The sequence below is a fragment of the Oncorhynchus mykiss genome, chromosome 4 (assembly GCF_057628025.1).
Source record: "Oncorhynchus mykiss isolate SJ-2025 chromosome 4, ASM5762802v1, whole genome shotgun sequence".
Lineage (NCBI taxonomy): Eukaryota > Metazoa > Chordata > Actinopteri > Salmoniformes > Salmonidae > Oncorhynchus > Oncorhynchus mykiss.
This window is the reverse complement of record NC_143025.1, coordinates 30,921,042-30,946,346: the sequence shown is the minus strand read 5'-3', so window position 1 is coordinate 30,946,346 and position 25,305 is coordinate 30,921,042. Positions and strand designations below refer to the sequence as shown.

General features: G+C 41.8%; 2 protein-coding genes across 18 annotated transcripts in view; one reads left to right on the top strand and one right to left on the bottom strand.

Moving 5' to 3' along the window:
- The window catches only part of LOC110521687 (nucleoprotein TPR), a 37,543-nt gene extending 35,460 nt beyond the window's left edge, over positions 1–2,083 (top strand). For 6 of the 12 annotated variants that reach the window (XM_090231862.1, XM_090231860.1, XM_090231859.1 and 3 more), the window contains exons 43-49: positions 94–182; positions 271–371; positions 561–659; positions 795–948; positions 1,050–1,168; positions 1,456–1,539; positions 1,772–2,083. In XM_090231862.1, coding sequence (XP_090087988.1) covers positions 94–182; positions 271–371; positions 561–659; positions 795–948; positions 1,050–1,168; positions 1,456–1,539; positions 1,772–1,824 — 699 coding nt within the window. In that variant the 3' untranslated portion in view covers positions 1,825–2,083. Of the gene's footprint in view, positions 1–90; positions 183–270; positions 372–560; positions 660–794; positions 949–1,049; positions 1,169–1,455; positions 1,540–1,771 lie in introns of all 12 variants that reach the window. The other 6 variants (XM_090231861.1, XM_036968496.2, XM_036968490.2 and 3 more) reach the window with 1 other exon arrangement.
- LOC100135939 (uncharacterized) lies at positions 1,613–24,257 on the bottom strand. 6 transcript variants are annotated; one of them, XR_016495207.1, is made up of 15 exons: positions 23,926–24,059; positions 23,710–23,798; positions 22,108–22,224; positions 21,605–21,727; positions 19,354–19,434; positions 18,194–18,262; positions 17,678–18,094; positions 16,736–17,422; positions 16,173–16,259; positions 14,501–14,666; positions 11,707–11,843; positions 11,421–11,577; positions 8,693–8,800; positions 8,080–8,208; positions 1,613–2,232 (listed from the first exon to the last, which is right to left on the bottom strand). XR_016495207.1 is itself a non-coding variant. In XM_090231864.1 (15 exons), exons 5-15 carry the CDS (start codon positions 19,589–19,591, stop codon positions 2,114–2,116), a joined length of 2,034 nt encoding a protein of 677 aa, XP_090087990.1. In that variant the 5' UTR covers positions 19,592–19,619; positions 21,605–21,727; positions 22,108–22,224; positions 23,710–23,798; positions 23,926–24,052; the 3' UTR covers positions 1,613–2,113. The 6 variants fall into 6 exon arrangements, 5 of the variants coding, with proteins under 5 accessions (XP_090087990.1, XP_036824392.2, XP_090087991.1 ...); XM_090231864.1 differs by lacking the exon at positions 14,501–14,666 and adding an exon at positions 19,549–19,619 and having other exon boundaries at positions 23,926–24,052; XM_036968497.2 differs by lacking the exon at positions 14,501–14,666 and having other exon boundaries at positions 23,926–24,257.
- Between the last annotated feature and the right edge of the window lie 1,048 nt (positions 24,258–25,305).

The following is a 25,305-nucleotide window of genomic DNA, read 5'->3' as shown; positions in this document are numbered from 1 at the left end:
TTAATTGCCAAAATCTCGCCCTATCCCTTTAAACTGTATTTTATGTGTTTTGTTGTCATTGTCTGTATAATATTCTCGCCCCTCCTACAGCAGCACTACTTTGACGATGATGACAGGATGGTACCCAGTACTCCTACTCTGGTGGTGCCACACCGCTCTGACGGCTTTGCAGAAGCTATCCAGTGAGTAACACTTAAACACACCAAAATCAGCAGCTAAACACCACTAGTGAAGTTCCCATAGTACTTCTGACCTCTCTCTGTGGTCCAGTTCTCCCCAGGTGTCTGGTGTTCCCCGATTCCGGTTCGGCACCCCAGAGGACCTGATATCCCAGACCTCCCACTCTGACCTGGGACAGCTGGCATCACAAGGTGGGTAGTGGACTGTACACAGGCACACCTCATCCCGTTTATTTGTTCCCATACCCTAATATACCCTTTTTTTCTGAGCCCTTTAATTTGACGAGAGCTTACTTTTGCCACGTCCGTATCTCCATCTCTCAAATTGTGTGGTTTGTTTATTGTCGGTTTGGTTCTAAAGTGTATCTGTGTGTGTTGTAGGTCTGGGGATGTATGATAGTCCTCTGTTCCTGCCAGGTCATGAGGATGAGTCTGGGGGCCGCAGTGTTCCCACGACACCCCTGCAGGTGGCTGCCCCAGGTATGGTTCACACACACATTCTCTCTACTATCTCAACTCGAGACAATTTGAGAATTGTGACATGTGTATCAGGCTATTAAGTTTCATTATTGGCAGTAATATTTGAACACTCCAGAATTCACTTTCTTCCCCCAGTGTCCACATTCACAGAGGTCCTGCCCTCTGACTGCACCGAACACTCCTCCCTGTCTGTTCCTATGGTAACCAGCTCTACCCCGGGCCAGGCGGTGGCTGGAGGATCCCCTCCTGGGGACGAGAGAGATGTCTTAATGGAGTCTGAGGGAGACCGGTGAGACCATCTTGCTTACTCTATGAAATTGAACTTGATCCACAGCAGTAGTTAATGGTGTGATCCTCCATAGTAAATGACTGTGATTTGTGTATGTCCAGTGTGGAGGTGTCTCTGGAGCCGGTGGCGTCTCAGGCAGGGGAGATGGAGGAACCTGCCCAGCCCTCAGACGACGCAAGCCTGCCTTCTACCAGCCAGGAACCCTCCTCCAGCTCTGCAGGTACTGACCCCTAACATTGTAACCCCTACCCATGCTCCAACCTTATATCAAACTATAAATAGGTGGATTTTATTGGATCAGCATTCTAGTTAGATTTCAGTCAAAATGACAAGCTTTATACCGGTTTTATAGGAGCTTGGTTCCGACCCCCTTGGAATGAATGTTTAATGAAATGGTCCATTGTCTCTGACTAGTAGGACAGATTGCTTTCACATTTGGTCTGTAGGAGCACCCAGTGTTGGAATGAGCCGGGTAACTGCGCCTTTCTCTCACCCTCTCTACCTTAGACACTAGTAGCACTCAGCCCAAACCCTCTAGACCAGGACCCAGCCGTCAACTTCAACGCTGGACAGAGAACCATATGAGGAGAGGTTAGATAACACACACATTTATACTGTACACAGCTCTTAATACCACGTATATTAAACATGTCCACATCCATTGTTGATGTTAAAGCAATTTTAATAGTCACAAGCTAAAACATTTAATGTAAAATTGTTACATTAGCATTGTCTTTGCATTATATATTATATCATGTGATTTGTTTTTACATTGGTAAAGCAGACCGTTGTCTCATCAGTATGTGTCTTTTGATGGAACCAGGGACGTTGCCATCACGGGGTGTAACTGGGACAGGGAGGAGATTCGCCAGATGAACAACCAATCAGAGCTCCTGCCCTGACATCATCGCCATGGCACTACAAGATTGGTCACCATGGTTCCAAAGAGAACACCCGCGGTCACCATTAATCGAAATGACATATCACGTTTTAGAATCGGTTCTAGTTATGATGATCACAGATAATTTCATTGTTATGATTAATCATGTTTTTTATACTTAAAGTTAGCAAGGACTCCGCTTACAAAAGCATTGTGGTGTTGGTTTTTATGACTAATAAAGTTTGTGTGACTCAATCGGTTTTTGATATTCCTGGCTGTTTTTTCTCAGACTTCCTTTGGACAGTTTAAAAAGTCTTTGGCTGAGTTCTTCTGGGGAGTGGCGCTCACGGGAGGAGTAGCTATGAAAGGCCGTTCATCTCTCATATTGACGTTGTAGTATTTGGCTGAAAGACAAGAGGGGAGAGTGATTTGCGGAAAATATGGGCTCACTTGATGTCATTGCAGAGTTTACTTGTTTTGACTTGAACCATGCTAAATGTATAACTGACTGAAAACCACCAACCATGAACCATGTTTTGTCAGAAAAACATGGCATGTGGAAGGCCTCTTAATTGGCCACAGCAGACCCTGAGCCTCATGTTTTGTTTTTGTTAGTGACAATAACCAGACGGATAGAAATACATCCCTACTCAGAGTTAGGAAGGTCAGCTGCTGTTGACAACCTATGACGGGATCAGGACCTAACCATGCTGTGCCAGCAGACCGATCATCTTAACTCCACCATCCCCTCCCTCTTGCTCCAGTTAGTCAGACAGACCAATTCTTTTGACTAATCATGCCAGATCTTTTTCAGAGCTGATCTAATTGGTCAAAAAAACAAGGAAGGAAAAAAAATATATACAGTGGGGCAAAAAAGTATTTAGTCAGCCACCAATTGTGCAAGTTCTCCCACTTAAAAAGATGAGAGAAGCCTGTAATTTTCATCATATGTACACTTCAACTATGACAGAGAAAATGAGGGGAAACAATCCAGAAAATCACATTGTAGGATTTTTTATGAATTTATTTGCTAATTAGTATTTGGTCACCTACAAACAAGCAAGATTTCTGGCTCTCACAGACCTGTAACTTCTTCTTTAAGAGGCTCCTCTGTCCTCCACTCGTTACCTGTATTAATGGCACCTGTTTGAACTTGTTATCAGTATAAAAGACACCTGTCCACAACGTCAAACAGTCACACTCCAAACTCCACTATGGCCAAGACCAAAGAGCTGTCAAAGGACACCAGAAACAAAATTGTAGACCTGCACCAGGCTGGGAAGACTGAATCTGCAATAGGTAAGCAGCTTAGTTTGAAGAAATCAACTGTGGGAGCAATTATTAGGAAATGGAAGACATACAAGACCACTGATAATCTCCCTCGATCTGGGGCTCCACGCAAGATCTCACCCCGTGGTGTCAAAATGATCACAAGAACGGTGAGCAAAAATCCCAGAACCACATGGGGGGACCTAGTGAATGACCTACAGAGAGCTGGGACCAAAGTAACAAAGCCTACCATCAGTAACACACTACGCCGCCAGGGACTCAAATCCTGCAGTGCCAGACGTGTCCCCCTGCTTAAGCCAGTACATGTCCAGGCCCGTCTGAAGTTTGCTAGAGAGCATTTGGATGATCCAGAAGGAGATTGGGAGAATGTCATATGGTCAGATGAAACCAAAATATAACCCACTGGAGGCCTAGCCAGTCTCCAGATCTCAACCCCATAGAAAATCTTTGGAGGGAGTTGAAAGTCCGTGTTGCCCAGCAACAGCCCCAAAACATCACTGCTCTAGAGGAGATCTGCATGGAGGAATGGGCCAAAATACCAGCAACAGTGTGTGAAAACCTTGTGAAGACTTACAGAAAACGTTTGACCTCGGTTATTGCCAACAAAGGGTATATAACAAAGTATTGAGAAACTTTTGTTATTGACCAAATACTTACTTTCCACCATAATTTGCAAATAAATTCATTAAAAATCCTACAATGTGATATTCTGGATTTTTTTTCTTCTCATTTTGTCTATCATAGTTGAAGTGTACCTATGATGAAAATTACAGGCCTCTCTCATCTTGTTAAGTGGGAGAACTTGCACAATTGGTGTCTGACTAAATACTTTTTTGCCCCAATGTATATATCCAAATTGAGCTGCCGGTCTAAATGCAGCTTGTTATCCACCCCACCCAGACATATATGGGGCTCAGAGGTGTCACACACCGTCATCTCTAAGGTATAATCTAGGAATGGATTTTTACAGCAGACAGATCAGTGCAGGGTTTTCCTGCAAACTAGTCTTAAAATAATAAGTTAAAGTAGTGACATTGAATTAAATCATCAAAGAAAGACTACAGGCTTTGATTTGGTCCACAAAAAATATGATTTTGTAGAGGTCTATGCTACCTATAACAGGGGACATCCCTGTCTTGTGCCACTTTCTAAAGACATTGCATCAGATAATGTATTATGTGTATATGTTTGCTTTGGGACATTTTTATATGTTTTTATAAAATGTATTATTTCAGCTGGAAAGTTTAAAGATTCCAAAGTTTTAATAGAAAGCCCTTTTGGCATACAGCAATTATTGATAAATCTATAGCTTGTTTTTTTGTGCATTGTATTAAACTGAAATGTTCTTGTATTTTTAATAAATCCTGTTTGATATGTATCAAGTCTGGGAAGACTTTTACCATTCTATTGCTTAAGCTTATTTTGCCACAATTTATTACATTTATGGGTCTATAATCAGTAGTTGACTCTAGATTTTCCTGGCTTTAATATAACTGAAATATCTGTTTGATACATGAAACTAGTGAGTACTGGATTGAGGGACAAACTTTGTCCCAAAATAATGAATAGAAGTCAATGGGAAAGTCATCCATTCCTGGTGCTGTTCTCAGCGCGAATGTTTGAAAAGTATCTAATATTTACTTTTTGATCTCTGTTTTTAGTGATTATTTTTTGACTGCTGATAATTGGTTCAGGGTTGTTGAGTCTAAGACGGCTATAGGATTCATCCAACTGTTTAATTCTGATTTATATAGATTTTCAGAGAGCTTTTAAAATGGTACTTAATCACGATATTTCTAATTACCAAATGTGTATCTTTTAAAATTATAACTGGTTTACCATGTTTTCGTTTTTGTGAGAGCTGTGAGATATTTACCAGGTTTATTTGCCATTAAGTAATATGCTTTATTTGAGATTAACCTGTAATTGTTGGCTCTCTCCAAAAGTAAAATATCGTAAATCCTGTTTACATTCAGACATTTTATTTTCTTCTTTACCTTGTAAATATTTTTTTTATGGGCTTTTTCTAAGATCGTGATACATTTTTCTTAAATTGTATTTTCTAAATCAGATTTAGCTTTAATTTAGATTATCATTCCTCTAATGTACGCTTTAAAGGCATCCCAGATTAAATTGGGGTTGGCTTTTCTCTATCCTCTGTCTGCATTTGTAATGGTTAAGGTTTTTATTTTTTCGTTTACGTATTTAATACATTTCTCCAAATTCTGTCACTAAGTGTATCTTCTATTGATGTAATTAAGCATGATACCAGTGAATGATCAGATATCACTATATCATACATTTTTTTTAAATCCAGTAAATTGTTAAGTGCATTTTTGGAAATTAATGTAGTCGATTCTTGTATAGCTTTTCTTACTTTGAGAAAAAAAAGAAATAGTATTTTGTAGTTGGGAGTAGTAATCTCCAGTTGTCCTGAAAAATATTTGTAAAGATGAATTTTTTTCAGCCTATTTGGAGGCTACCTAAATTTGCCTTGTTTATTACTACGTCTGGCGATCTTATTGAATGTATGATTTAGGTCACCTGCTAAATTGTTGTTCCTGTCTGGATATGATATAGTATAGCTTGAATTCGATCTACAAACACCAGATATGCCCCTGGTGGGATATACAATGATATCAATGTGTATTTTTCACCATGCAAGGTACAATTCAACATTGGAATATGGCCTTATTGGTCCATGTGCTGGGTTTTAGGGAAAATGTTGTCCTTATTTATCAGGATGATGACACCTGCTGTTACCTGCTGTAGGTGGCAGCATTGTCCTGTCCAACCCAGCCCCTCTTTAAATATGACAGAATGGCATGGCTTCCAAAGTTTTTGTATTTATTTTCAGTAATACCAATTATCCCAACGAAGACGTTCTTTAAAAAAGTATAGTCAGTCAAAGAGACTTTAAAAAAGGAAGATGTAAAATTGAGGGTGGTTTTAACCTTCCAGGCTTGGAATTGTATCAAATTGCTTCCCAAGGGTTTTACTTGTGATTATATATATATATATATATATATATATATATATATATATATATACTGAACAAAAATATAAACTATAGAGTGTTGATCCAATGTTTCATGAGCTGAAATAAAAGTTCACAGATATTGTCCATACGCACAAAAAGCTTATTTCTCTCAAATGATGTGCACATTTGTTTACATCCCTGTTAGTGAGCATTTCTACTTTGCCAAGATAACCCATCCACCTGACAGGTGGAGTATATCAAGAAGCTGATTAAACAGCAAGATCATTACAAAGGTATACCTTGTGCTGGGGACAATACAAGCCCACTCTTAAATGTGCAGTTTTGTCACAACACAAATGTGACAGATGTCTCAAGTTGAGGGAGTGTGCAATTGGCATGCTGACTGCAGAAATGTCCACCAGAGCTGTTGCCAGAGAATTTGTAATACCTAAGCCGCCTCCAACGTCGTTTTAGAGAATTTGGCAGTACGTCCAACCGGCCTCACAACCACAGACCACATGTAACCATGCCAGCCCAGGACCTCCACATCCAGTTTCTTCACCTGGGGTATCGTCTGAGACCAGCCACCCGGACAGCTAATGAAACAGGAGTATTTATGTCTGTAATAAAGCCCTTTTGTGGGGAAAAATGTATTCTGATTGGCTGGGCCAGCTCCCCAGTGGGTGGGCCTATGCCCTTCCAGGCCCACCCGTGGCTGTGCCCCTGCCCAGTCATGTGAAATCCATGGATTAGGGCCTAATGAATTTATTTTATTTGACTGATTTCTTACATGAACTGTGACTCAGTAAAGTCGTTGCATTTATATTTTTGTTCAGTATAGTTAAATGCAATAAATGGTAACAATGGGTACATCTTGAAGATGCCGGTACCGGAGCACCAAGATGAGCGGTAGCGGAGTGCCAAGTCTAGGTCCAAAAGGCTCCTTAACAGCTTCTACCCCCAATCCATAAGACTGTTGAACAGTTCATCAAATGGCTACCTGGACTGTTTTGTATTGACCCCCCACCTTTATTTACGCTGCTGCTACTCAAAGTTGATCTATGCATAGTCACTTTACACCTACCTACATGTATATATTACCTTGAATAACCTGTACCCCTGCACATTGACTCAGTACCGGTAGCCCCTGCATATAGCCTAGTTATTGTGTTACTTTTTAAAACTTTTCTTTATTTTGTAAATATTTTCTTAACTCTTATTTTTCCTCAAAACTGCATTGCTGGTTAAAGAAGTGTAAGTAAGCATTTCACGGTAAAGTCTACACCTGTTGTATTTGGCGCATGTGACAAATAACCTTTGATTTGATGATGCGCATGCTCATCCTCAGAATTTTTTTACCTGTCTATTTTCAAAGGATAAGGCTGTGAACATGAACAACTTCATAGTTAAGAAAACTATAACAACATGGAAGAAAATGAAACGTATTCTACAAGAACCAATATAACTCCCTCAAAACACATCCTTATGGAACAATCCTTAGATAGCTTTTCAGAATTCACAATAAATTGGTCCACATGGAAAACTAAATGCATAGTAAATGACTTGGTAATTCGATTTTTTTTTCTTCCCATGACAGCTTTAAAAAGCAATTTTGGATTGACCAATGTAGATATTTTCAAATATATGCAGCTTAAACATTTTATATCACAAAAAGTTGATTTGAAATATTTTGGAGATGAGAAAAATCTTGAGGGAATCCTATTTGAGTCAGAAAAGGATATTCATATGATAGGTAAGCTATACAAAACCTTGCCTTTCCAACTAACAATCTCTTAGAAAAAAATGTAAACTACTGGAACCAAGATTTAAAAAGAACTGGGGGGGTGCTAGCGGGTCTGGGCAGGTGTGATGTAGTTGATGTTTGTATGATGCTGTCATTTGTATGTTTTGTATTGTTTATAAAAAATAAAAATATATATATTTTTTTAAATATGATTTTGTATCTGGGCTAAATACTTACAGCGTGAGAGGAGGTAGTAGTTGTATCCCTCAGGTTTCCTGTGGGTGGGGATGGACACGGCGGAGGTCACGGTGGAGGGGAAGCCTCTCCAGGTCAGACGGATGTTGATCTCCTGTCCCAGCAGAGACACTGAGAGGAGAGACACAGTTCAGTTTAGAGATTGACAAATCATCAATATTATTGATGATGGTGTGATGTTTGAAATTGAGAGTTTATGGTCTAGGAGTCTGATTGTTGGAGTAAAATGTCATGGACTGAATTGTGCGTCATTGCAGTCTGTCCGTTTACTTTTAGTTACTCATTAAAAACATTGTGTTGTGACACTACACTACGATCTGATTCTGCACCCACACAATCTGTTCTGCTTGTTTTCCCTGAATTACCTGTTTACATACAGTGGACCTTGTTCCCTCTCTTTCTCGTTCTTTCATCTCTCTCCCCTTCCGAGCAGCATCTCTCTCTCTGTGAGTCATCTTTATAGATAAAATGTGCCTCAACTCAAATATAACCTTACCTAAAACCTGAACAGTTCCTCATGTTTTCACCACTACTTCAGTCTGACAAAATGTTCACTGAAAGGACTGAAAAGGTCAAAATGTGGGCGGCTCATTACCTGCTTGTCTGGCAATGCGGTTGTGTACGGTATAAACAGAGTTGTGGGCCTTCCTGTTACATGTAGGGCTGGTGCCAGACTGGTAGGAATACTTCTGCACCAAGCCACCTGAATAGACAATGATACAGATATTAGACATGCTAACTCAGGATACTACATGAGCATGCTTGTTTATGTTATGTTATACCTAAGTCAATCTGTTATCACTGGCATTAGCAATAAAACATAATCTCATGTATTTATCATATCAGGGGTTAAGGGATATTAAAAACTGGGTGGTTCGAGCCCTGAATACTGATTGGCTGACAGCCGTGGTATAGCAGACCGTATACCGCGGTCGGTAGGACAAAAAATATTTGTATATTTATAAAAAAAAAATTGAAATATTTTTACTGCTCTAATTACGTTGGTAACCAGTTTATAATAACAATAAGGCACCTCAGGGGTTTATGGCATATGGCCAATATACCATGGCTAAGGGCTGTGTCCAGGCACTCCGCGAACCACACACCCTCGTGCCTTATTGATTAAATAAACAATGGGCTATGTGTTCTCTGGAAAATAATGAACAATGTGGAAGGTGTGAATTTACCTTCCACCGAGTTGGATTCTTTTCCAGAGAAAGCATAGAGGCCCTAGTTGATTATCCCTTTTAAACCATGGCTATAATTTAACACATTTTCCGCAAGAAATGTGTTCATTTGTATGTATAAATGTGTTCAACATCCACTGAAGTAGCTACTAGCAAGTTTACTAGATAGCTACAGTAGTTGCCAAGGCAACCAAACAAACAGACTTTCTAGTTTAGCTAACCAAACATCGAATTCAACAATGCTAATAATGTTTTCAATTTGACTTTTGCTTTCAAAAGCCGCTCAAAATAGAACATTGAATTCCACCGGTCTGATATACCGTGCATGATACAGAAATAATGCATGCTCTAGCATGCCCTTCAAGCCAATGAGAAACAATGTAATGGTATAATTAAGCAATAAGGTCTGAGGGGGTGTGGTATATGGCCAATACACCAACGCTAAGGGCTGTTCTTTTTTTCACGATGCAACCGAAGTGCCTGGATTCAGCCGTTAGCCATGGTACATTGGTCATATACCACAAACCCCTGAGGTGCCTTATTAATATTATAAACTACCATAGTTGAACACACTTCTACCGCCAAATGAACACATTTCTAGCAGCATATGTGTTAAATTATAAACTGGGTGGTTTGAGTCCTGAATGCTGACTGGCTGACAGCCGTGGCATAGCAGACCATATACCACGGGTTTTACAAAACATTTTATCTGGGTTGGCCTCCCCCTTGGGTTGTGTCGTGGCAGAGATATTTGTGGGCTATACTCGGCCTTGTCTCAGAATGGTAAGTTGGTGGTTGAAGATATCCCTCTAGTGCTGTGGGGGCTGTGCTTTGGCAAAGTGGGTGGGGTTATGTCCTGCCTGTTTGGCCCTGTCCGGGGGTCTCATCGGATGGGGCCACAGTGTCTCCTGACCCCTCCTGTCTCAGCCTCCAGTATTTATGCTGCAGTAGTTTATGTGTCGGGGGGCTAGGGTCAGTCTGTATCTGTCATATCCGGTGTCCTGTGTGAATTTAAGTATGCGCTCTCTAATTCTCTCTTTCTTTCCCTCTCTCTCTCGGAGGACCTGAGCCCTAGGACCATGCCTCAGGACTACCTGGCATGATGTCTCCTTGCTGTCCCCAATCCACCTGGCCGTGCTGCTACTCCAGGTTCAACTGTTCTGCCTGCGGCTATGAAACCCTGACCTGTTCACCGGACGTGCTACCTGTCCCAGACCTACTGTTTTCAACTCTCTAGAGACAGCAGGAGGTGCTGACTTGTTGCACCCTCGACAACTATTGTGATTATTATTATTTGACCCTGCTGGTCATTTATGAACATTTGAACATCTTGGCCATGTTCTGTTATAATCTCCACCCGGCACAGCCAGAAGGGGACTGGCCACCCCACATAGCCTGGTTCCTCTCTAGGTTTCTTCCTAGGTTTTGGCCATTCTAGGGAGCTTTTCTTAACCACCGTGCTTCTACACCTGCATTGCTTGCTATTTGGGGTTTTAGGCTGGGTTTCTCTACAGCACTTTGAGATATCAGCTGATGTAAGAAGGTCTATATAAATACATTTGATTTTACTGTTCTAATTATGATGGTAACCAGTTTATAATAGCATTAAGGCACCTTGAGGTTTGTGGTATATGGCCAATATATCACGACTATCCAGGCACCCCACGTTGCACTGTGCTTGAGAACAGTCCTTAGCCATGGCATATTGTCCATATACCACAACCCCTCTGCCTTATTGCCTAATTATAGCCTTGGTATGAAAGGGATAATCAACTCTGAGCTGTATGCGTTCTCTGGAAAATAATGCAAGTTTGTGGAAGGTTAGTTCCACTCCGCTAACACACCTTTCACGTTGCTCTTGATTTTCCATAGAATGCATAGTCCCTCATTGATTATCCCTTACACAATGGGCTAGTAGTGTGTAAGTAGTGCGTAGGAGGTTGGTGGCACCTTAATTGGGAAGGACGGGCTTGTGGTAATGGCTGGAGTGGAATCAGTGGAATGGTATCAAATACACCAAACACATGGTTTCTATGTGTTTGATGCCATTCCATTTGCTCCGTTCCAGACATTATTATGAGCCGCCCTCCCCACAGCAGCCTCCACTGAAGTAGTTTGGCTATAGAGATCAGTCACCTCTCTTGAAGAAGTAGACAGACTCTTTCCTCTTGTGGTACTCAGGCACAGACAGGGCAGCCGTAATCTGACCTTGCAGCCCATTGAAGCCTACACTGATCAGCTTGGGGAAGCCCATGTCCATCATGCTGTTCTCAAACCTCCAGTAGTTAGCACCCTGCGGAGGGGACAGCACACACATTAATATATATATATTTGTTTTGTTCTGTGTGTCACCTCCACTTAATGTGGTATAGAAGTCTTATAGCACACAATAGGCTTAGGATAGTCACAAGGTGTACTGTACCTTGAAGAAGTATGTCTTGCCCTGGCAGTTGCAGCGGGTGAAGACGGTGTCAATGGGAGAAGGGACTCCCCACACGTCTGTTATCCGATGGGCAGGTCCAGCCATCCTGTTACTATCCATGACCCAGAAATAGTGTCCTACAAGGGAAGCAACACTGGTACTTGCATCTGCATCTTGTCTTCAATCACTTTTCATCCTCAATGTATCCTCTATAGCCTTCAAACTCAACTCTGGACCGCAAAGCCAGATCCATTGCATTTTTTCATTGCTCCCCTCTAATCAGGGACTGATTTCGACCTGGGACACCAGGTGTGTGCAATTAATTATCAGGTACAACAGAAAACCAGCAGGCTCGCTTCAGATCTTGTAAGGTAAGAGTTGAATACCCCTGCTCTATAGTCTATATTGGGGGCATTAAATTGTGAGCCTGGAGGTCTGGGGTAATACTAGTTATCTGTTATACCTGATAATGAATTGCACCCACCTGGTGTCCCAGGTCTAAATCAGTCCTTCATTAGAGGGGAAGAGTGGAAATCATCAGTGCTATGGAACTGGTTTCAAGGTCCAGATTCAAAATTTCCTGGTCTATTTAATACATGGTGTTGTTTTAATAAACTTTAGTTAACTCTCTATACCCTCATGTCTCAATTTAGAACATTCTCTTGGGTTGAAAAACAATCAAAATGTCACATCTATAGAAAGCAAATAAGAGCTGAAGGACAGTCTACTCACAATTTCTTTGCATCATTGAATATTCAGGGTGCCGTCTGAGAGGGAAAAACCCAACATCTGGTGTGTTTGGCACATAGACTTAATTATCTACACCAAGCCGTTCACGCTCTCTGTAGCCGATGTGAGTAAGACCTTTAAACAGGTCAACATTCACAAGGCTGCAGGACCAGATGGATAACCAGGACGTGTACTCAGAGCACGCGCTGACCTACTGGCAAGTGTCTTTACTGACATTTTCAACCTGTCCCTGACCGAGTCTGTAATACCAACATGTTCAAGTAGATCACCATAGTCCCTGTGCCCAATAACACTAAAGTAACCCACATAAATGACTACCGACCCATAGCACTCACAGCTGTAGCCATGAAGTGCTTAGAAAGGCTGGTCATGGCTCACATCAACATTTCCCAGAAACCTAGACACACTCCAATTTGCATACTGCCCCAACAGATGACACAATCTCTACTGCACTGCCCTTTACCACGTGTACAAAAGGAACACCTACGTGAGAATGCTGTTCATTGACTACAGCTCAGCATTCAACACCATAGTGTCATCAAAGCTCATCACTAAGCTAAGGACCCTAGGACTAAACACCTCCCTCTGCAACTGGATCCTGGACTTCCTGACGGGCCGTCCCCAGGTGGTAAGGGTAGGCAACAACATCTGCCACGCTGATCCTCAACATGGGGGCCCCTCAGAGGTGTGTGCTTAGTCCCCTCCTGTACTCACTGTTCACCCATGACTGCGTGGCCAAACACGACTCCAACACTATTATTAAGTTTGCCGAAGACACAACGGTGGTAGGCCCTGATCACCGACAATGAGACAGCCTATAGGGAGGAGGTCAGAGACCTGTGTGGTGGAATTGATTGTAATCAAAAGGAGAGACTTTTAAGATTTCTTCAAAACAATCAAACGTTATTATTTAATTACTGCAGTAATGGAGCTGGTCGGTAATCACCCCTGGAGGTGATCACCGATGGAGCTGGTTTGAGCCACAGCATTTTATGGCAAAGTCCAATCTCTTTCAGTTTACATGACACACAAAAGATGCATGGAATGGGTCACACGGTTAAGATTTGTATGAAAGATACTTAAAATTCACAGCAGACAGTATCTGCTGTAAAAACATGATAACTCATTGTATAGAGATGAGCCTGGCCCCCCAACCCCATACTGGAGCCATCTCTCCCTGATACCATCTCTCCCTGATATTTTGCTCTCACACCTGGCAGTGTGGTGCTAGGACAACAACCTCTCCTTCAATGTGATCAAAACAAAGGAGATGATCGTGGACTACAGGAAAAGGAGGGCAGAGCATGCCCCCATTCTCATTGATGGGGCTGTAGTGGAGTAGGTTGAGAGCTTCAAGTTCCTTGGCGTCCACATCACAAACTAACTATCATGGTCCAAACACACCAAGACAGTTGTGAAGAGGGGACGACAACGCCTATTCCCCCTCAGGAGACTGAAAAGACTGGCATGGGTCCTCAGATCCTCAAAATTGTTTTACAGAACTGGTTCCATCACCGCCTGGTATGGCAACTGCTTGGCCCCCATCCGCAAGACGCTACAGAGTGCATACAGCCCACTACATCACTGGGGCTAAGTTTCTTGCCATCCAGGACCTCTATACCAGGCGGTGTCAGAAAAGGGCCTGAACATTTCCAAAGGCTCCAGCCACCCTAGTCATTGACTGTTCTCTCTGCTAGCGCACAGCAAGCGGTACCAGTGTGCCAAGTCTAGGTCCAAAAGGCTTCTTAACAGCTTCTACTCCCAAGCCATAAGACTGCTGAATAGCTAATCAAATCTTGCTGTTTATTATCTATGCATATTCACTTTACCTCTACCTAAATGTCCAGTACCAGTCAAAGGTTTGGACACACCTACTCATTCAAGGGTTTTCCTTTATTTTTTACTATTTTCTATATAGTAGAATAATAGTGAAGACATCAAAACTATAAAATAACACATATCTAATCATATAGTAACCAAAAAAGTCTGGAACAAATCAAAATATATTTTATATTGGAGATTCTTCAAAGTAGCCACCATTTACCTTGATGACAGCTTTGCAGACTTTTGGCATTCTCTCAAACAGCTTCGCCTGGAATGCTTTTCCAACAGTCTTGAAGGAGTTCCCACATATGCTGAGCAGTTGTTGGCTGTTCTCCTTCTTGGTCAAATAGCCCTTACAAAGCCTGGAGAGGTGTTGGGTTATTGTCCTGTTGAAAACAAATGATAGTCCCACTAAGCGCAAACCAGATGGGATGGCGTATCGCTGCAGAATGCTATGGTAGACATCCTGGTTAAGTGTGCCTTCAAAATAAATCACTGACAGTGTCACCAGCAAAGCAGCCCCACACCATCACATCTCCTCCTCCATGCTTCACGGTGGGAACTACACATCTGGAGAACATCCGATTTCCTACTATGTGTCTCACAAAGACACAGTGATTGGCATCAGAAATCTCACATTGGACACATCAGATTTCCACCGGTCTAATGTCCATTGCTCTTGTTTCTTGGCCCTAGCAAGTCTCTTATTATTATTGTTCCTTTATTAGTGGTTTCTTTGCATGAATTCGACCATGAAGGCTTGATTCACGCAGCCTCTTCTGAACAGTTGATGTTGAGATGTGTCTGTTACTTAAACTCTGTGAAGCATTTATTTGGGCTGCAATCTTGGGTGCAGTTAACTCTAATGAACTTATCTTCTGTAGCAGAGGTAACTCTGGGCCTCTTTTCCTGTGGCGGTCCTCATGAGATCCAATTTCATCGTAGAGCTTGATGGTTTTTGCGACTGCACTTGAAGAAACTTGAAAAGTTCTTGAAATGTATCGAATTGACTAGTAATTTGGACTGTCGTTTTTCTTTGCTTATTTGAGCTGTTCTTGCCATACTATGGACTTAGTCTTTTACCAAACAGGGCCTCTGTATCTTTTGTATACCATATTTAAACAATTAAAATACAGAAATCCCGGTTTTGAATATAAACTATATTGTTGATAAACACATTTAAGCTCAGGAGTTACTCTTGTCATTTTAGTGTTTTAAGTCTGAACTACAGTCTACGTTTTTAACCTGAAAAGGGTCAGGCAGTTTGGCACGACAAGGAGTCTAATGAAATGGATTGGTACACAACACAACTGACGGGATCAAACGGATTTAGAAGGAAAGAAATTCCACAAATGAACTCTTAACAAGGCACACCTGTTAATTGAAACACATTCCAGGTGACTACCTCATGAAGCTGGTTGAGAGAATGTAAAAAGTGTGCAAAGCTGTCATCAAGGCAAATGGTGGCTACACTTTTCTGGTTACTACCTGATTCCATATGTGTTATTTCATAGTTTTGATGTCTTCAATATTATTCTTCAATGTAGAAAATAGTAAAAATAAAGAAAAACCCTTGAATAAGTAGGTGTGTCCAAACTTTTGACTATTACTGTACATATTCCCTCAATTACCTCGACTAACCTGTAGCCCAGCACATTGACTCGGTACAGGTACCCCCTGTATATAAGCTAGTTATTGTTATTGTTAATTTTATATTTATATATTTTTACTTTAGTTAATTTAGTAAATATTTTCATAACTCTTATTTTTCTTAAAACTACATTGTTGGTTAAGGTCTTGTAAGTAAGCATTTCACGGTAAGGTCTACACCGGTTGTATTCGGCGTGTGTCACATAAAATTTGATTTGATTTTGATTTGGTCTGGCACTGACCTCTGAAAACCACCACGGTCCCGTTCCTCAGCGTAGTGACCGCACCAACAGGGCGACCGCTGCAGATGTTGGTGTCGTTGTGTTCATCTGGAGGAAAAAGCCACGTTTAAAAGGAGCCACATGTGAGGACTAATAAGAAAAACAACATGGAGAATGTGTTAAGTGAATCAGAACAATTTCATGTGTCTGACCATGTGTCAACTGGCTAATGTGTTTCTCCCAAGAACTTTTACTGAACAGCACACACAACTTTAATGTCAATTCTTTTTCTGTTTGCTCTGTGAAGGAGTATTTTTTTTCCAAACCACAGAAACTGCTGGACTGACTTGTTAGGCTCTGGGAAAACGGTCACCTTTGACAGTTAATATAGTGCAGCTACACTTGACAGGAGGAAGCTCTTTTCATCCAAGAGAAGTAATACATCTCAGTGCCACCTATAAGAAAAGTAGGGCTGGCGAATCTACCCAGTAATAGCTTTTACCATTAGTAATAAGTGCTCTACAACATTGATTGAGTTTCTTTGCAATGGTATTAAAGTAAGGCAAAGCAAGGTCTAAGCTTACCTGCTTGGTAGTCCCTGGGGTTGTCTGTGCCCAGAGCTTGGTTGATATCCGTGAGGGTGTTTGGCTGGGTGGATTTGGGCTTAGGTTTCTCTGTGGGTTTACTAGGCTTGATTTTCTCAGTGAGTTTGTTTTGGGTTGGTTTGGTGGTGGGGACGGGGACAGGGACGGGAGTGGGGGCGGGAGTGAGGGCGGGAGTGGGGGCGGGAGTGAAATTCGTGGAGTTGCTTGTGGTCTCCTCTGGTGCTGCCTCATCTCCTTCCTCTTGTCCCGCTGGGTCTATTGTGAGACGCGTAGCCAGATCTCCAGTCTGGGGGACACTGTTGTCATTAAAATTATTTGGGGTGGCCCCTCTACCAGGTTTGGACTCGGGACCACTCTCAGATGCTGGTGCCTCGGAGGCCACATTGGGATCCTGTAGGTTCGAGGGTGTGGGTTCAGATTCATCTGGCACTGTGTTCTTAGATTCTGCCTCCTGACCTTCAGGGTCTAATTCACTCTGTCCTTCAGGTAGGAGTTCAGGGGTGTCCTCTGCAGGAGTAGGCCCGGGCTGGGGCTCTGAGCTCGGGGAAGCCTGGTCGGAGGACTGAGGGGAAACTGGGGAGGCGGGGGTGGGCTCAGAGGTGGCCCTAGGGAGTGTTGCAGATGGGCTGCTGCTGGAATAAGGCTGTCCCTCAGCATCACTGGAGTCTGGAACACATGAGATTTTTGTCAGTGTCAGATTTGAATCCAGATGACTCAAAATATTTGTGAAACATCTTATCCAATACAATTTCTAGGAACAGTGAGATAGGACTATCTCTCAAATGTTGGTATGTGAGAGATGGCTTGGCTATCATTTCCCGCACTGTGCCAATATATAATTCTATACATATAAACTGTAAGCTCCTAACCGTACAATGAATTTCCCTGTTGTGACAATAAAGATTGAAATGAATTTGTTACCTGTTGCCTCAGCGTGGGTCTCATTGGCTGGTTCGGAAGTAGAGGGTTTGGGGTTGGCTGCTGGTCGGGTTCCTTCCGAGCCTGGTGTTGCTTCTGTATCCAATTCCTCAGGGAAGGGTGTGTAGTCCCCCTTTAAAATGGCCTCTTTCTCAGGGTCATCCTCTGTATCTGTGGGTTGGGGGTTAGTGTTAAGCGTGGGGTCTAAGGGGTCTGAAGAGGCTGGCTCAGTTGGTGAGAACTCTGACCCGCTGGTGCTCTCTGAGGCAGGGGTTTCTTCAGGGTCATCTGGGTTAGCGGTCGCCTCTGGATCCACCAGACCAGCTTCAGGGTCCTCTGGGTAAGGGCTTGCCTCTGGATCCTCTGACCCAGTATCAGGAGAGGGAACAGGAAGATCTGGCCAGGTCTCACCCTTCACATCTGTGGAAGGGAATAATGGCAAAATGTATGTACATTTTGAATCATTAAAATGTACATATGAGTAGCTATGTTGAGAAAATATCTTAATGTTTCTATCACCATATTCCTGTTCATCCTGGAGTTCTGGTTCTGGGGTGAACAATGGCATAGGCTGGTCGTCTGACAAATCTGGAAATTAATTAGATCGTTTTTTAAATAACTTTGATTTATTCCCTGGGGTTGAGTTATATGGGACATTTGTAATTATTACACAACTCTATTTATTACACAAGTAAATGTTCCTGTTGTTCTAGTTCATCCTGGCATGTCTTAAACCAAACAGTCCACCAGATAAACTATGGACAAAGAACACAATGGCATTTTATCGAGATACAGTAATGGGATCCTGAGGCCCACTGTCGTGCCAACACCTCAAGTTTCAGTATGATAATACACGCCCCATGTCACAAGGATCTGTACACAATTTCTGGAAGCTGAAAATGTCCCAGTTCTTCCATGGCCTGCATATTCATCAGACATGTCACCCATTGAGTATGCTCTGGATCGACGGGTATGACAGCGTGTTCCAGTTTCCGCCAACATTAAGCAATTTCGCACCACCATGGAAAAGGAGTGGGACAACATTCCACAGGCCACAATCAACAGCCTAATCAACCCCATGCGAAGGAGATGTGTCACGCTGCATGAGGCAAATGGTGGTCACAGCAGATACTGACTGGTTTTCTGATCCATGTCCCAACATTTTTTTAAGGTATCTGTGACCAACAGATGCATATCTGTATTCTCAGTCATGTGAAATCCATAGATTAGGACCTAACGAATTTATTTCAATTGATTTCCTTATATGAACGTTAACTCTTTGAAATTGTTGCATGTTGCATTTATATTTTCGTTCAGTGTATAATTACATTATTTCCCTTTGTTTCTCTTTGCCGGTAGGGCCGTGACATATCTGGGGAGACTTGGCCGCCGGGCTCCAGCTCAAGTCACAGCCAGAGAGAACTGCAGCAGTGTGACAGGCTATCCAAAACATCTGGGAGTCACACTCTCTACCAAGTGCTTTGTTGGTCAAGAAAAGTTCAAAATATCTATATTTTTTGTTAGACAATATTACACTATTATTACAGGGAGTGTTTTGACTTTGGTGTTGGAAGATGTTGGGCTGAGTGGATACTGGTGAATAATACATGTTCATTCTTATTTAAGACTAAAGTGTTGGTTGTCCATCTCCTCAGAAAGGTTGTTCTGAAAGTACTGACCTTCACTTAGTTCCACCTGTGGATTGGGAGTCATCTCTGGCTCCTCAGTTGGTTGGATCTGGGGAGGCTCTGGTTCTGGCTCTGGTGTGTCAATCAAGTACTAAATGAGTAAAGAGTATCCAAAAGCAACTACCTTTCCTACAATAATGATCTAAAATCTATTGTTTATAATAACTATTGCTTTATGAAATATACCTTTTGGTTTGTTATCGATTACGTTATCGCATGAGCTAGTCATCGGTGTTGTTGTACTGGCTGGTCTTGAACTAAAACAGAAAATAGTTGAGATGAACTGACGGGCTTCTGCATTTTAACATGCATATTTATATGAATATACTGCATGCCTATCTTTAAATCAACTCTATACCTGTTGATTAGTCATCATTTATGTTATTGCATGAGCTAGTCTTCAGTGTTGTTGTGCTGCCTGTTTTTTTTTGGTGTCTGTAATAATTATTAAAAGAGAAAATAGTCAAAACAAACTGATGCAGGCTACTATATGAGTTTAACATTAACATGCCTATTTGGGATGCTTTCAGACCACTTTACTTTTTCCACATTTTGTTACAGCCTTATCCTAAAATTGATTCATTTTTTCCCCCCTCATCAATCTACACACAATACCCCAAAATGACAAAGCAAAAACAGGATTTTTTAAATTTTAGAAATAAAAAACCTGAGATATCACATTTACATAAGTATTCAGGCCCTTTACTCAGTACTTTGTTGAAGCACCTTTGGCAGCAATTACAGCCTTGAGTCTTCTTGAGTATGACACTACCAGCTTGGAACACCTGTATTTGGGGAGTTTCTCCCATTCTTCTCTGCAGATCCTCTCAAGCTCTGTCAGGTTGGATGGGGAGCATTGCTGCATAGCTATTTTCAGGTCTCTCCAGAGATGTTGGATCGGGTTCAAGTCTGGGCTCTGGCTGGGCCATTCAAGAGCATTCAGACACTTGTCCCGAAGCCACTCCTGAGTTGTCTTGGCTGTGTGGTTAGGGTTGTTGTCCTGTTGGAAGGTGAACCTTCGCCCCAGTCTGAGGTCCTGAGCACTCTGGAGGAGGTTTTCATCAATGATCTCTCTGTACTTTGCTCCGTTCATATTTCCCTCGATCCTGACTAGTCTCCCAGTCCTTGCCGCTGAAAAACATCTCCACAACATGATGCTGCCACCATCATGCTTCACCGTACGGATGGTACCAGGTTCCCTCCAGACATGACGTTTGGAATTCAGGCCAAAGTGTTCAATCTTGTTTTCCTTAGACCAGAATCTTGTTTCTCATGGTCTGAGAGTCTTTAGGTGCCTTTTAGCAAACTCCAAGCGGGATTTCATGTGCCTTTTACTGAGGAGTGGCTTCTATCTGGCAACAGTAACCTAAAGGCCTGATTGGTGGAGTGATGCAGAGATGGTTGTCCTTCTGGAAGGTTCTCCCATCTCCACAGAGGAACTCTGGATCTCTGTCAGAGTGACCATCGGATTCTTGGTCACCTCCCTGACCAAGGCTTTTCTCCCCCGATTGCTCAGTTTGGCCGGGCGGCCATCTCTAGGAAGAGTCTTGGTGATTTCAAACTTTTTTTGTTTTGTTTTTTTGCTCTGACATGCACTGTCAACGGTGGAACCTTACGTAGACAGGTGTGTGCCTTTCCAAATCATGTCCAATCAATTGAATTTACCACAGGTGGACTCCAATCAAGTTGTAGAAACATCTCAAGGGTGATGAATGGAAACAGGATGCACCTGGGCTCAATTTCGAAGTCTCATAGCAAAGGGTCTGAATACTTATGTAAATAAGGTATTTCAAGCTTGTAGCGTCATACCCAAAATGGCTCGAGCCTGTATACATTTTTTTTTTTTTTACGGTTTTCGCTTTTTCATTATGGGTTATTGTGAGTAGATTGACATTTTCTATTTAATCCAAAATGTGGACAAAGAGAAGGGTTCTGAATACTTTCTGAATGCACTGAATGCATAGTGCCAGCATGCCTATCTTTATTGTCATAATATGACATATTATGTCATACTATCATGTACCAGACATTATTTCATACATTACTTCATGTCATACATATTATTTCATATATGAAATCAAAGGCGCAACTTTGACTGGGGATGAGGGGGACATGTCCCCCTACATTCTGAAATTGCATTTTTGTCCCCCCTCACTTTTATAATTGGAATGTGCCTCAAAATGAGACAATGGTGTGCTTTACTTCACAAGACTATTTTAGGTGTCTTGGACATTTTACTAACCTTCTATGCCACACTGGCTGTCGTAGTCTGGGCAACACTTTTTGTACCGTGCACAGTCAGGATCACAGTCGCACAGCCTTCCCCTCTTAAAGGATTCACCACACCGCCCTTTACACGAGTCACCTGGTACCCAGACATACAGTACATCCATTATCACACCAGTCCTGGTTGTGCTATTATAACACATGCATAATACCTGTATGTACATGTGGATCTTTATCATCTGAATAAATGACATGTCAAGCACTCTCATGGATCATTTGTGATAATACAGGGTTTCCCAAACTCGGTACTGCAGACCCCAAGGGGTGCACATTTTGGCTTTTGCCATAGCACTACACAGCTGATTCAAATAAGCAGCTCATCATCACACTTTGGTTATTTGAATGAGCTGTGTAGTGCTAGGGCAAAAACCTAAACGCTCATCCCTTGGGGGGCCCAAGACCCAGTTTGGGAAACTCAGACACCACTAATACAGTAAATATGATAAGAAAAGTCCTTACTGGTGGTGCACTGGGATTCGTAGTCAATACAGCACTCATTGTGAGTGAGACAGTCATAATCACACTGGCACATGTAACCCCTGTTATACTCTCCTCCACATTGCCCATTGCAGCTTGCTATACAGAAAAGACAACAACATCATGTATATTTAGTGTCATTCAGTAGCCTAGCACACGGTTTCCAAAACTCTGTCCTTTCCCTGGATACACGTTTAGTTTTTTGCCGTAGCGCTACACAGCTGATTCAAATAACCAACTCATTATTCATCTTTGATTATTTTAATCAGCTGTGTAGTGCTAGGGCAAAATCCAAAACATGCTCCACAGTCATGGAGATATGTCACAAGTCACCAGCTATGACAGCAGTATCAATATCATTCCAACAATAAGGCCTTGTCACATTTGTCACAGAACTTGTCACTAGTGCTGAGCGATTAGTGCTTTATGAGGTCGGTTCAGTTTTGGTTTCAATTTCTTTATATATTTTTTAAAATATTAAATGTACTATGCATTATGTGGGTTGAATGATGTAACAACATAGAGTAAAACAAACAAAAGTCCCATGATGGTAGTGACTACCCATTACTGTTTATCACTTATTAACAATAATTTACTCACATTACTTTAATAAAATATTTGTTATATTTGATGACTTTATTATTTAATTCCAAGTCATCGTCTCATACAGAGCTGAAGTACATGCAATTGAAGTAGTTCTTCAAAGTAAATAAGACATACTTTTATGACCACTGAATACCAACTATCAATCACTAAATCATGTATTCTTCAGGCTTGCGAAGCAACTGCTTTCTATCCCTCTCGATCCTGTCTTCTCTCCTCTCTCAGTCTCCATGTCTTGCTCAGCACAGACCAGACAAGATTAAGCGGGACGCGCAATGGATTATGGTCACTGTAGGTAATTACCACGTTTTCTGCGCTAAACTATACTGAACAACAATATAAAAGCAACATATAAAGTGTTGGTCCCATGTTTCATGAGCTGAAATAAAATATCCCAGAAATGTTCCAAAAGCTAATTTCTCTCAAATTTTGTGCACAAATTTGTTTACATCCCTGTTAGTGAGCATTTCTCCTTTGCCAAGATAATCCATCCACCTGACAGGTTTAGTATATCAAGAAGCTGATTAATAGTCACATCAAGTTCACTGCACATCACTGCACATCAAGCTCACATAAACATTTCTTTCAATAGAATTCAAATAATTGAACCGATGTCGTCAATTAGTTGTTTAAAAAATAAAATATGACAGACTTTTCAGTTAATTGCTCAGCACTACTTGTAACACTGACAAGATAATGGCTGAATCATACATTATAGAGCCAGAATACACTTTTTCCGTCTCTAGTTAATAATTTGTTAATAAGTCAATAGAAATCAGAGAGTGGGCAAGCAGTACACACAATCTGTTTTACCTTCCCGGAAAGCAGTTCAGTACACTCATGGTAATTTAAATCAAGAGAGTGACAACATGCATCCTTATCTCTAACTGACATTAAAACTATTTAGAATAAAACCCAGAAACACACACACAAGGAGCTGAATCAAAGCAATTTACATACGCAGTGATTACAAATACTCACACTGAGCAGAATTGAATGGGAGAGCACAAGCCAGCAGAAGAGCAAAGAAAACTGATGGAGTCATCTTCACAGGTGTCCTCTGTTTCAACCTGAGCAGTAGCATATCAGACAGAAAGGAGAGAAGAAAAAACATCCCAACTCAGTTCATTTCTATTCCATTAGAATGTATATAATCTATGTACAACAGTTACTTGAGAGTGAAAAGTCTCATTGTACCTTGAAAGAGTAACCCTCTGTCCAGATCTAGCGGAGTCCTGCACTGTGTCTGCTTTTATAAGGAATGGGAGAGAGGCTGGCTGCCGGTTTCGTGTCTGATAGGAATCCCCCCCTTATATTTTGGGTCCTGGTGTGGTAGGACAGTAGGACTCATGAGGCAATTATAAGTTATATTCTTCAAGAATCAATGGGTACATATCATTAATTTATAACTCCAAAAATGTATGTAGCATCTGCTGATTACCCCTTTAAATGTCAATAATCTATCCTCCAGAGTGGTGTCACTACAGACCCGGGTTCGATTCCAGGCTGTGTCACAGCTGACTGTGACCGGAAGACCCATGAGGCGGCACACAATTGGCCTGGGTAAGGGGGGGGTTTGGCCAGCCGGGATTTCCTTGTCCCATCGCGCTCTAGCAACTCCTTATGGTGGGCCGGGCGCCTGCAAACTGACTTCGGTCGCCAGCTGGATGGGGTTTCCTCTGACACATTGGTGCGACTGGCTTCCGGATTAAGCAGGTAGTGTGGCTTGGCAGGGTCGTGTTTCGGAGGACACATGGTTCTTGACCTTCGCCTTTCCTGAGTCCCTAGGGGCGTTGCAGTGATGGGACAAGACTTTAACTACCAATTGGGGAGAAAAAGGGGTAACAGTACAAAAACAATGATAAAGTCAATAATCTGAAAATGTATGAACTCAGATTTGTCTCATTTTCACATATGTTGTAGCATAGACCCTATTTTACATTGTCTGAAGTTTTTGTGTTGTGTCCGCCATCAGATGAGACATACCATACTCTTTAATGCAGGGTGGGTGCCATTTCAATCATAGAAATATAATTCATAGAAAGGACCTATCCCTTCAGAGACTGCAATTTAGCTGGTAACACCATTGACATTTTAATTCAATTTAATTCCACCCACCGTCGAACGTCAACACGAATGGGAATGTATTTTATAATGACCATATTTCTATGATTTTCTATGATTTCAATAGGTTTTGGGAGATTGACAGATTAATTTAAAACAATGGATATTCCAACTCAAGTCAACATTCTCTGATGTGTGGACCTCCAATCATCTTTGTGGTACCATTTGAAAGAGGACATTTCAATGTTATTCATATCAGCCAACACGACAAGAGAATGCTGTTTCTCAACTGATGGCAGGCACAACACAAACAACTGAGATGATGTCAAATATGTGTGTGTGTGTGTGTGTGTGTGTGTGTGTGTGTGTGTGTGTGTGTGTGTGTCTGTGCCAATGTTTGTGTTGCTTCACAGTCCCCGCTGTTCCATAAGGTGTTTTTTTAATCTGTTTTCTTTATCTAATTTTACTGCTTGCGTCAGTTACTTGATATGGAATAGAGTTCCATGTAGTCAT